The sequence below is a fragment of the Amphimedon queenslandica genome, unplaced genomic scaffold (assembly GCF_000090795.2).
Source record: "Amphimedon queenslandica unplaced genomic scaffold, v1.1 AMPQUscaffold_13292, whole genome shotgun sequence".
Taxonomy (NCBI): Eukaryota; Metazoa; Porifera; class Demospongiae; order Haplosclerida; family Niphatidae; genus Amphimedon; species Amphimedon queenslandica.
In genome coordinates this window covers 38331-49707 of record NW_003546472.1, presented here as the reverse complement: position 1 = coordinate 49707, position 11377 = coordinate 38331, and the positions used below count along the sequence as shown (strand labels likewise).

Genomic DNA, 11377 nt, shown 5'->3' with positions numbered 1-11377 from the left:
CTAACTGCTCCACCTTTATTTTTTTGTTTGTCTTGTCCATTTGCATGTTTACGTAATTTGGCTTGTTGATATCCCATTTGAGCGTCTTTTCGAAGCTGATAATTTTTGTGTTGCTTTCTACTTCCTTTTTGTTTTTGCTTTTGTTGCATTATGCTTGTAGTTTTAAGTTTTCCAACTACTTCACCTTCATTTTTTTGTTTGTCTTGTCCATGTTTACGTAACTTGCCTTGTTGACATTCTTTTTGAGCATATTTTCGAAGCTGATAAGTTTTGTGTTGCTTTCTACTTCCTTTTTGTTTTTGCTCTTGTTTCATTATTTCATGGTCAATACTCCCATTGACAGTGCCTTTTTTTAGTCCCAAAATACATATAAAACAATTTGTATTATAGTCAAAAGACCCGTACCCACTACTGGCACTAGACTTAAAATTTCCTTTTTTTAGTGTAAGCTTGTAAGGAGAACCATCATTAATTGAAGCAGTGGCAAATCTAAGATAGCAACTCATACTTGGATGATTTTTTAGATCAACACAGTGTTGCAACTCTAGTCTCATCAGCAGAGGAATGGAGGTAGATACAGCATAAATTACGCTAACAAGAATTGTATTTTCTGGTAACTCAAACAGCTTTCCTCCAACAAGGGCAGTTGCATGCACTGTTATTTCTGATGATAATTTATTAAGCAGTTTTATCCTCAATCCATATCCTTTCCAGTCTATGAATTGATCACTGACAGATAATTTAGTTTCACGTATTTTTGTTACATCAGCTGGTAAATTATACAATTTATCTATGCAAATAATTATTGGTAAACTCTCACTACATATACTAAATTTTTACCTCTTATATTAGTAACTGGTGTATTGGATATATCATCGGCTGGTAATGGTGGTACAGTATGTGAACTGACATTATCAGGTATAGACTGACCTAATGTATTGAGATATAATGATTATATTGATCACTAATAATGTACACACACACACACTCACCTAACTGGTGTAATATAGAGGTAGCAATATCTGTTAGTATACAATGTTGTTGCTTTGTTAATACATGGCATGTTTCAATAAGAAACTGCTTTGGATTAAGAGAGGCTCCCAATTGTTTTTGCAATACATTCACTAATTGACTTGATTTTCTAGAATCATTTAATCCTGTTGCTCTAGCATATACTTCCTCTTTAGTATTCAGTGGTATCAGTCTCTCAGCATACAGTGCATCAGTTACTCTGTAAAGGTTAGTGGCAATAGCATCAGTGAGTTTAGCAGAATGAGTCCTTAATATATCTTTTGGATTACCTGCAGTATACAATGCATAGAGTGTAGGTCTATAAGGTTTATTATAACTTTACCTGCTACTATAGGGTCAGGATTAGCATTGGTCAGCACTTTTATATCATCATTACAAGTCCTTTGAGTAGAAACTGTTGTTTTTCTTTCAATATCTCTAGCTAGTTTATTCTCTTTACATTGTTTCAAAGCAACATTGACACATCTCCATGATGCTTGAGGATTAACTTGTAACCATCTCTTATGTAAAGCCATTTTTTTAAAGCGAGCATTTCTTTTTGTTTTATTGATTATATTGACATCAGATTGTGTTATTCCAGGAAGACAAAGAGCAAATGATTTCCAGTCAACAAGTGGTTTAAGATACTTTGCAAATAAGAGACAAGTTGGTTGATCATCAATTATAGGACCAGGATTGAGTTCAACATCTCCTGATAAGAGAAGTAGAATACATAGACAAACAATCAAATGGAGTTCGTTATAAATCAGGTTAGAACTGCTGCCGGCAATAAGAGACAGAGCTGCTGGCAGTTTAGATGTTATCTCTCCTGATGCAGTACTGCCTGAATTCTTGTCATCTATTGCAACTTTGAATGAGTGAGAGTGGCGGCCTTTAGCTGGTCTACTGGAGGCAGCTTGGCAGTAGCTCCAAATTCCAATACTTGCTCTCCATTGAGAGATATCAATCATCTTGTATAGGTTAGAGTAGCCACAGTAGATTGATCAACACTTAATGACAAACCAACTGAGCATATACTTTATATATAAGTAGGAGTAGCTAGTAGGAGTGAATTTATATCATTCTAATCTTATTGCCGTATGAGAAGTACATATGCCGACAGGAAGTTATTAGTTGCAACTATTTCTTGTAATTTTCAATTTTTACAAGGAACAAGCTTTTTGTGCATAAACTGAAATACATTAATTTTTATGCAATAAGTATGAACAGCCAAAAGATGAGTGTATGAGTTTATGTGGTATATACTGTAGCAACTCATAAAAATAGATACTGCATGAAACACATCAATAACACGGAATTACAATGCATTATGCACAGCATATGTGAACAGACCCAGACTCAGTCTAGATTAAAAATAATGTAGACTCCGGCTAGTCTCACCACTAGACTCGGGCCAGCCTCTTCCCTTCCTAATGGAATTGGCAGGCCCCAGGATGAACAATATAGTATATTTTAACAGACCTATTCTGTTATTTAAAGTATTCATGAATACTAATGTATCATGTAAGTGTTAGTCTTGTTGTCAGTATAAACCCTTCGTTTATTATAATAAATACCAAACATCGTATGAGTTACTTTCATTATTTTGCATAGTTGTTTTTTGTTTGTATAAATAAGCCCATTGTACATTCACCAATTTAATGCTTTCAGTCTTTGCATGATCATCCTTAATGTAGTCAAGCAATATTTTACCTTGAATAGAAAAAAATTCTTATTTCTAGGTTGAATTCATTTAACATGACTGTTTAATTACAGATCTAGTATATAAGTGATTGGCCAGAGTAACTGTTCATCATAGGTATCAGACATAGCACATCTACTCAAATTCTATCTACTCTGTATTTACTTGTATTTTAATTTTTTTAACCAGTATTTACTTGCATTTACTTTGTAAGTAGATGTGTATTTTCATCTACCAAAAATATGTCATTTATTGCAAAAAGCATCGCATGAAATCTTCCATTGCAGTTATTTACTCATGATAAAAGCCATGTGGGCACTGAAATTTCATACAAAAGAATGTGTTATGTTGAAAAGAAAAATGCACAATGCCTACCTGCCTTATTAGCACTAAAATGGAGAAGAATAAGCATTAGGAAACAGTCTTTTAAGCTTTTCAGATGATTATTTTAGTATGGATATAAATACATGAAAATATCTGAAAATAAAGGCGAATATTTTAGGCTGCTCTCCTCTATCTACCACTATCTACTTGAACCTGAAAATTCGTGTAGATACTCGTGTATCTTGTATACACATGCTATGTCTGATAGGTATCATTTCACTCTCTTTTTCTCTAGCTCCTCCATATGATATGAATCAGGGTTTGTTGTTACTAACATGATGACTCTTTCCGAACTATGATTTGAACTTATTACAAGTGACTTGTTAGATTTCTACTTGTTGCAAAGATAGTGCAATCCCCTGTAACAAGGTGTAGATGAACTTCTTCAGCTCATATGAGCATTATACCTGTTACAGTATAGTGTTACAGGAATTGTAAGGTTACAGTAGTGTAGCAAACGTGACTGAACCTTTTCCAAGCATGCCATGAACTATTTTGTTTGTTATTATTGCTAAGTATGTATCATTACTACTACAAGTGAATGGCTGTATCAGCAAATGTGTAGGTAGTTACTGGAATGCTGAAATCATAGTAAATAATACTTTTATATTATACAAGTATAATTAAATTTTTCATCAGTACTACTGTTCTGTAACATAATCTGTTCCCATTCTCTTTCCTGCATTAATTCTCTCTTTTTTCTGAATTGTTAAACTTTGTCTCTGTTACCATGACAGCATAATGTGAACAGTACATATATAGTATAGTATGTATCATTAGTTCATTACAGTACTTAAACCAATTAATATAATAATAATAATAAATTGATTATCGTCTTCGTTAGCATTGTAAATAAATGGAGGAGATGCACTACTATAAATAAGAGAAATAGAAAATTAATTATAAATAAGAGCACTATCAATTTATGTACATACCACACATACATATACATATAGTTATCTAACTTTCCTTCTACAGTTACTGTTTATTATTTTTATTATTACTTTTATTTTTTTCCTATTATTTATCATTCCTTTACCTATTATTAGTCCTATTACAACTGTCAATAGATTAATGCAATACAGTAAAATCCTGGAGTAACAAATGTACATGTACATCACTAGTATATAGCAGACAATAATGAGGAGATTGAGTTTAATACTGGTAATACATACCAACATACATGTATCAGTAATATTAGTTAATAATAAAGATGGTGTGATTGATAAAGTTGACAATATATTTGATATATTGATGTTATTAGATGTACCAGTCCCACCCTGAGAAAGAGAGAGATAGAAAACAATAAGTTCCAACTAGGGTTGAATGCACACACTGTGCATGTTTGTGCACATTCCTGCTTGTCAATCATTCAGGTCTACTACAATTCAAGTCTACTACAAATAGTGATAGCAATAAAACCACAGGGATAGATCATATTTGTATAACCACAGGCGATACCTTTGATACGCCTAGTCGCCTACTCACTATTATACAATATTAAGTGAATGAACACTAACAATTAGGAGATATTTTATCATGTGGGGGTTCTTTCTAACAAAAATACCGTTTAAGTGGTTTTTTTTCATGGGAATTATATTTCGTGAAATCTGCTAATATTATAATTCGCGGATTTTAATTTCGCGAATTGTACCATGTGTGCCACACGGATACCGTATTAAATTGATTTTCGCAAATCCGGAGGGAATCCGCGAAATTTGTAACCCTCAAAAAAACCACTTATATAAGGTAAAAACAGTACCTTGCTATACATGTATGGTACATGTATAAGCATGATCCATTAATTATTGAACAATGTCTATTATCAGAACAATCGGGACACATACACCTTTAAATAATAATAAAAAATCTTTTAGTATTTCACTTCTGAGCACAGCTAGCTCCATAATGAACTTTCTTACAATGTACATTATATAAATATAAAAATACATACATACAGTGTATAAAAAACATACCACTTTTAAAATATTATCATCAGTATGCTCCAGTGTATCCTGTATCATATACATGTATGTACCGTAACAGTTACCACACACTGGATGACAGTGGCTGCATTTACAGCAGTAACAATATGACCTAAAATCAGATCCAACGGTTTCTAGGACAAGCTACATGAATAAGAAAGAGTAAATTACATTAAAAATAATTTAAAAATTATTACGTTTTGGCACAGTTTTTTGGTCCAACCAGGATCACAAGTACACTAACCTGAGGACAATAATGATAATAATGAATATACATAATGTCAAGAGTGCATGAGGGCCTTAACCCCCTAATCCACTCTTGATAATGTGTACTAATTGTACGTACATGTATGTACCAGAAAAAAAACTAAAATGAAGAATACTCTCCTTTTTAATTTTGGTAAAATTTGGCCTGTGAACCTGATTTTTATGTAACTTTAAAAAATTCATAAAAAATTCAATTATGATCAAAATCAGCTCAAACTTTTTACACTACATAAGAACATGTATGTGTATCGGGAAAAATATAAAAAATTGAAAATTTTTTCCTAGGTATTCAATTTTGAAAAAATTGGCCAGTGACCCTGTACAAAAATTTTTAGCCAATTTTTGAGCAGCTTTATAAAATTGCAGAAAATCCAATTTTGATCAACATAAGAACATGTGCATGCATTAGAGAATTTAATGAAAATGGAGGATCCTCTTGTTTTCAATTTTGGCAAAATTTGAGAAAATTAAAGAAGGCTAATTTTGATTGGAATTACATGTACATGTAAATGTATCAGGAAGGACAATACATGTATTTTATTGTCTTTAATGGACCTTATGCACCGAAATGATTCTAATTAACGCGCACCCAAAGTGGTGGTAAAATCATAAAATGGCGGATTTTTGGAGGGAAAGACAGGCAGTCACAGGCTAAACAATCTTCTCTTTTATCCATCCATTCTAGCTGTGGGAGCCACTTTGAGCTGTCCTTTTGTTTCAGTATACTCTATTTATCTCTTTTGTAAGCTCTTTGGTTGCTGTTTTGGCTTTTATAGCATTTTATCATAGGAATATTCTCAACCATTGGCCATTCCCGTTTTTTCTAAATTTTGCTTTCAGGAGCCAGGGCGCTTGCCCCTCCATTGCTAGGAAGATAGAAGTGCATTCAGCTGAGTCCTATGACTAGTGTCTATCATCAGAGTTAGTCTCAGTCCATCAGGACAAGGTACGGTGGAATAACTCACTCAGTTGTTATTTTGCAGCTGGAGTGTGGATGATTATGACCATCTTTTCACTTCTTAAAACTATAGGTTGGCTCTTATAGATAGTTGAGGCATGCAAGAACTCATTCTTTATCTGTAAATTCACTGATTGTACTGTATGAGCATCTCATGTCATTAAAATCTGTCAGTCGCTATCCAGTACTTGCAGAAAGGAATCATCACATTCAGGACTCGTTCATGGCTCTTCACCATTTGTATCCTCTCCCAACAGTTTTATTTATTATTTTGAATTATAAAAAACATAATGGGTGTTGTTGCTAGAACTATTATTGTTGTTATCACTAGGTCACTACATTGCATTTGTATAGACGACTATTTATGCATTTACACATACATGTACTTTATGATAAACAGTATATACACAATAATTTGAAACCATCTTGACGATAACAAAGATAATTATTGTTATTAACATCAATTTTTAACATGAATAAAAACATAAAAATCATGTAACGATGAAAGTGTTTTACTTCATACTGGATGTTACTATTAATAGCTAGTTACATGATGCTTAGCTATTCTAGCACACTTATGATCCTTGGAATGCTTCTTACATGTAAATAAAGACCAGTCCTATAGTTTTAAGAAGTGAAAAGATGGTCATAATCATCCACACTCCAGCTGCAAAATAACAACTGAGTGAGTTATTCCACCGTACCTTGTCCTGATGGACTGAGACTAACTCTGATGATAGACACTAGTCATAGGACTCAGCTGAATGCACTTCTATCTTCCTAGCAATGGAGGGGCAAGCGCCCTGGCTCCTGAAAGCAAAATTTAGAAAAACGGGAATGGCCAATGGTTGAGAATATTCCTATGATAAAATGCTATAAAAGCCAAAACAGCAACCAAAGAGCTTACAAAAGAGATAAATAGAGTATACTGAAACAAAAGGACAGCTCAAAGTGGCTCCCACAGCTAGAATGGATGGATAAAAGAGAAGATTGTTTAGCCTGTGACTGCCTGTCTTTCCCTCCAAAAATCCGCCATTTTATGATTTTACCACCACTTTGGGTGCGCGTTAATTAGAATCATTTTGGTGCATAAGGTCCAATCTTTACCTTACATATACATGTATATATAATGTATGTGATATCCCATGCCTATTATAATCAGTTAACGAACACTTACAATGTAACATATCCACAAGTATCTCTGGTCCATGATGACTAACATGAACATGCCCCCATGTCACATGATCCGTGGTTATTACAATCAGGTTCAAGACAATGTACATCATGGATACATATCACTGTTGATACCTTCCTAGCACACCGTGCTGTGAGTCATCATCACTGTAAGAGAAAAAATAATTAACCCAGTTATTTAAACAGGTACATGTATATATTTAACAGTACTTGTACTGTAAAGACCAAATATTGGTAAAGGTACGTTATAGTACAAAACATAAAATTAAAATATTTAAGATTATTTTACATAATGCACACCACTTATTTTTTAACACATTAAGTGTAAAGTCAACATTATAATAATAGGAAAAATATCAATTACATGTACATGTATATGTACGTACATTGGTCACTACATGTACATGTACATGTATATACATACACGTAGTCATACACTATACTGTATAGCCAGAAATTTTTGTCACCTAAAATTTCTGCAAATTGCCATAAGTGGCTATTGGCTGCACTTTCTTATTCACCTAAACTTTAGCTGATGATGGACTGATTTTAGAAAAATTATAAAAACTGATAATAAAAATGAAGAAAGCTCTCCTTTTCAATTTTGGTAAAATTTGGCTAGTGACAGTGTACATCAATACCTGGTAATAATATGATTCCAATTTATCGTCATAAATTCTCAGTAATGGTCTAATGTAACTCATAATCAGCTTAGTACGGCCAACACTTGTACCAAAGAGGAAATTTTGGAGGGAGTTAAATTTAGCAAATTTGGCATTTTGATAGCCATTCGCCAAAACAAGATAAATTTAGCAATTTGCCAAATTAAAGTCCCTCCAAAATTTCTAGCTATACAGTATATCATGCAGGCTAAAAAATCCCCACAGCACTATGACTGTGTAACATACAATTAGTTTCATGTCATTAGATGCTCACACTGTTAATCTGCTTAATCTTCCAATGAGTTCTTGTTGACTGATACTACCAGACTGATGTACATCAATCAACTGGAACAATTACATAAGTGATAGGCAAAACCCTGCAATAATAGCATAATAATTACCTTAGGGTGGGTATTAATTGCGACACTTAATTTTTGCGTTTTTAGCAAGTGTACTTAAAAACACTAATTCAACCAGCCGCTAATAATAGTTATTATATACATGTACTTATGTAAACAAGTACACAAGATAGGCAAGATCTGTAACAAGATAACAGTAAATAGGGTGATCCTGTTAAGTAGTATATTCTGCTCTTAAATGTATAGATTGGGCTTCTTGAATAGTGCTATGCTATTGAATGGGGGTTTTACCATTGAGTTTCTTCCTATTTTCGCTAATATTACATTTCACTAAATCAGGGTCCCCTTAATAACACTAAAATTTAAGAGCACAATTAATACCCACCCTAAGGTACTAGATATACTAGTACATGTATTGTCATAACGGAAGGTTTTCAGTCCAAAATGTAACAATTCTGTGTCAATTTCAAAAGCATTATTTTGTGTCAAAAGTCATATCAAGGACATAAATTAATGATCAAGCTAGGCTACTTTTGGTTGATTTCATTTTCTTGATTTTCCACATTTAGTCACTAATTTAGCAAACACAAAACAAAGTCATACATTACAACTAAGTATATTCACATTACTTACTAGGTCAGTATATACTGCTAATTTCAAGCCACCCTGTGTCACATTCTCTCGGCCAGTAACCACTAGTTGTCCTCCAGTCTACGCTTGATCCACTCCAGTATCTCAACAGTGGTCTTTACAGTGGTCTTTAAGGAAAAGGGAAAATACTACAAAATTAAAAAATAAACATGTGTACTGTACATACTATTATAAATGTAAAAATTTAATGAATAGATTAATAATAATACTAACTGTTATATCCTTTATCATTGTCCTAGTTATCCGTTAAATGATCATTCTCTTCAATACCATCAGCTAACAGTGCCTCACTGGGACTCTGCAATATAACTGTACATGTACATACACCAGAGAGGAGGTAGAAGACTGGTGGAGAGAGAAAGGGAGAGAGATAAAAAGACCAAATTACATTATGATAAAATATAAAGTTAACAAACAATAATACTTACAAAATACAAATGTTATTAAGCATAGGCTATCAAGTATACATGTAGGTGGTTTCCAACCCACAAAAGTGTATAGAACAAACAGATGTACAAGCTGGAGACAATAAGACCACAACTGATACATGTGTATAAATAGTAACCAAAGCAACTAAGATAATCAAGCTTGATAAGGCTTACAATGACTTTTACCAGGAAAAAGAGAAAAATGACATGTACATGTACACCAGTGATTATATAAAGAAATAAAATTTACAGACTTTCAATAAAATTATTTGCATTTTAGCTCAATGTACTACTTAAAATAAACAAAAACTAAAAAGGTAAATATAAACCCTCTACTATACAATATTAATGAATTCATTACTTAAGTTCCACCCACATATTAATTAACTGACCAGCCATGATTTCTCCAAGGGGTCTGTAATGAAGCAAAAAGATATGAAACTCCAATGATTTCAAGTTGACTTATCTAAGACTCCAGTAGGTACATGTATACCAGGATACTACTAAATTTACTGAATTAAAATCAGGATACTCATACTACAAGGACTCCACAAAGACTCCAAAGGGAAGTGTACGAGACTCCAAGCTTGTTATGGACTAGTCAGGCGGAGACTAGTTATGGACCACTTGGATTTCTCCTTCCCAGTGATATCCTCTTCACTGAATATATCCAGTACAGCTCCTGTCTTCATAGCACTCAGTCCTGTCTTTATCTCTTTGACCTCATCTTCACTCATTAACTGATCATCAATTCTTAATACTGGGAACATCACCTGTGGAGAGCTTCCTCTTAATTATAATAATAATAGTAATACAAAATAATAACAACATCAATAATAATAGTAAGTAAAGTATTATTAAATTATTAAGTAAATTATTATTATTGTATGGGGCACAATTCGAATTGACCAAACATATTGCATAATTGGAGATTATACTACACGTACGTCTTCTTATTAGTACATGTAGCTGATCATTTCATATTATAAAATTTAACTTGTTTTTAAAATTTATAATAATCATAAAATAATAATAGAAAATGAAAACTAAACTATATTTAATAAACAACATGTCGCCTATTATTACGATCACAAACACACAAAAATCCATCTTTATTAAATTTTAATCCACAAGGAATATTAAACTGATCTATATTACTGCCTTTAATTCCAAATCTACTAACAAAAGCACCATCACTAGTAAAGACTGATATACGATTATTGACCCATTCACTAACATACACTAGACCAGTAGCTGCAGTGTCTATTGTACAGACCCAGTGTAAGAGACTGGAGGTATGGTTGGATGAACCTACTGATGATTTAATACACAAATTATTATAGTCATCACTTCTACACAATATTCAGGAGTGCTACTGTACATCATCATTACGTCAATATGTTCCTTGTGTATTGTTACAGTTCCTCAATCTTCCTCAATTGAAGATACTGCACTTAATAATGACTGGTCTTCCTATACCAACAGTTGACAATACATACTACACAGACAAGTGCACTGAACTTGAGAAATGTATAGAAATGAATTCAACACTACAAGAAATGAAGATTAAGTATGCTGGAAGGAATGAAATAACAAGTACCATTACCAGTGTCATTAGAGGAGTAACAAGAAATAAAACAATAACATCATTAACAATAGATGCTCTTTTTACTCCTCCTCCTCGTCTACCTGATGGATTAATAGGGCAATTACTTAAGGACAACAACACATTACAAGCTCTTTTACTGAGCATATCTCATAAACTCATACCATCAT

At 32.9% G+C, this 11377-nt stretch overlaps 1 protein-coding gene and 2 long non-coding RNA genes across 3 annotated transcripts in view; all 3 read right to left on the bottom strand.

Moving 5' to 3' along the window:
* Nucleotides 1-1738, bottom strand: part of LOC109583620 (uncharacterized) — a 7324-nt gene extending 5586 nt beyond the window's left edge. Inside the window, exons 1-4 of the mRNA XM_019999042.1 lie at nt 1355-1738; nt 993-1301; nt 841-930; nt 6-790 (exon numbers count right to left, since the gene is read on the bottom strand). Of these exons, the coding sequence (XP_019854601.1) occupies nt 6-790; nt 841-930; nt 993-1301; nt 1355-1547 (1377 nt within the window). The 5' untranslated portion in view covers nt 1548-1738. The remainder of the gene's footprint in view (nt 1-5; nt 791-840; nt 931-992; nt 1302-1354) is intronic.
* Nucleotides 1739-3679: 1941 nt separating this feature from the next.
* On the bottom strand, nt 3680-7639 carry LOC109583621 (uncharacterized). The gene is made up of 4 exons (XR_002185622.1): nt 7485-7639; nt 5280-5326; nt 5074-5226; nt 3680-3970 (listed from the first exon to the last, which is right to left on the bottom strand). It is a non-coding gene; the product is annotated as an uncharacterized LOC109583621 (long non-coding RNA).
* Nucleotides 7640-9161: 1522 nt separating this feature from the next.
* On the bottom strand, nt 9162-10395 carry LOC109583623 (uncharacterized). The gene is made up of 3 exons (XR_002185624.1): nt 9994-10395; nt 9387-9518; nt 9162-9301 (listed from the first exon to the last, which is right to left on the bottom strand). It is a non-coding gene; the product is annotated as an uncharacterized LOC109583623 (long non-coding RNA).
* Nucleotides 10396-11377: the final 982 nt, after the last annotated feature.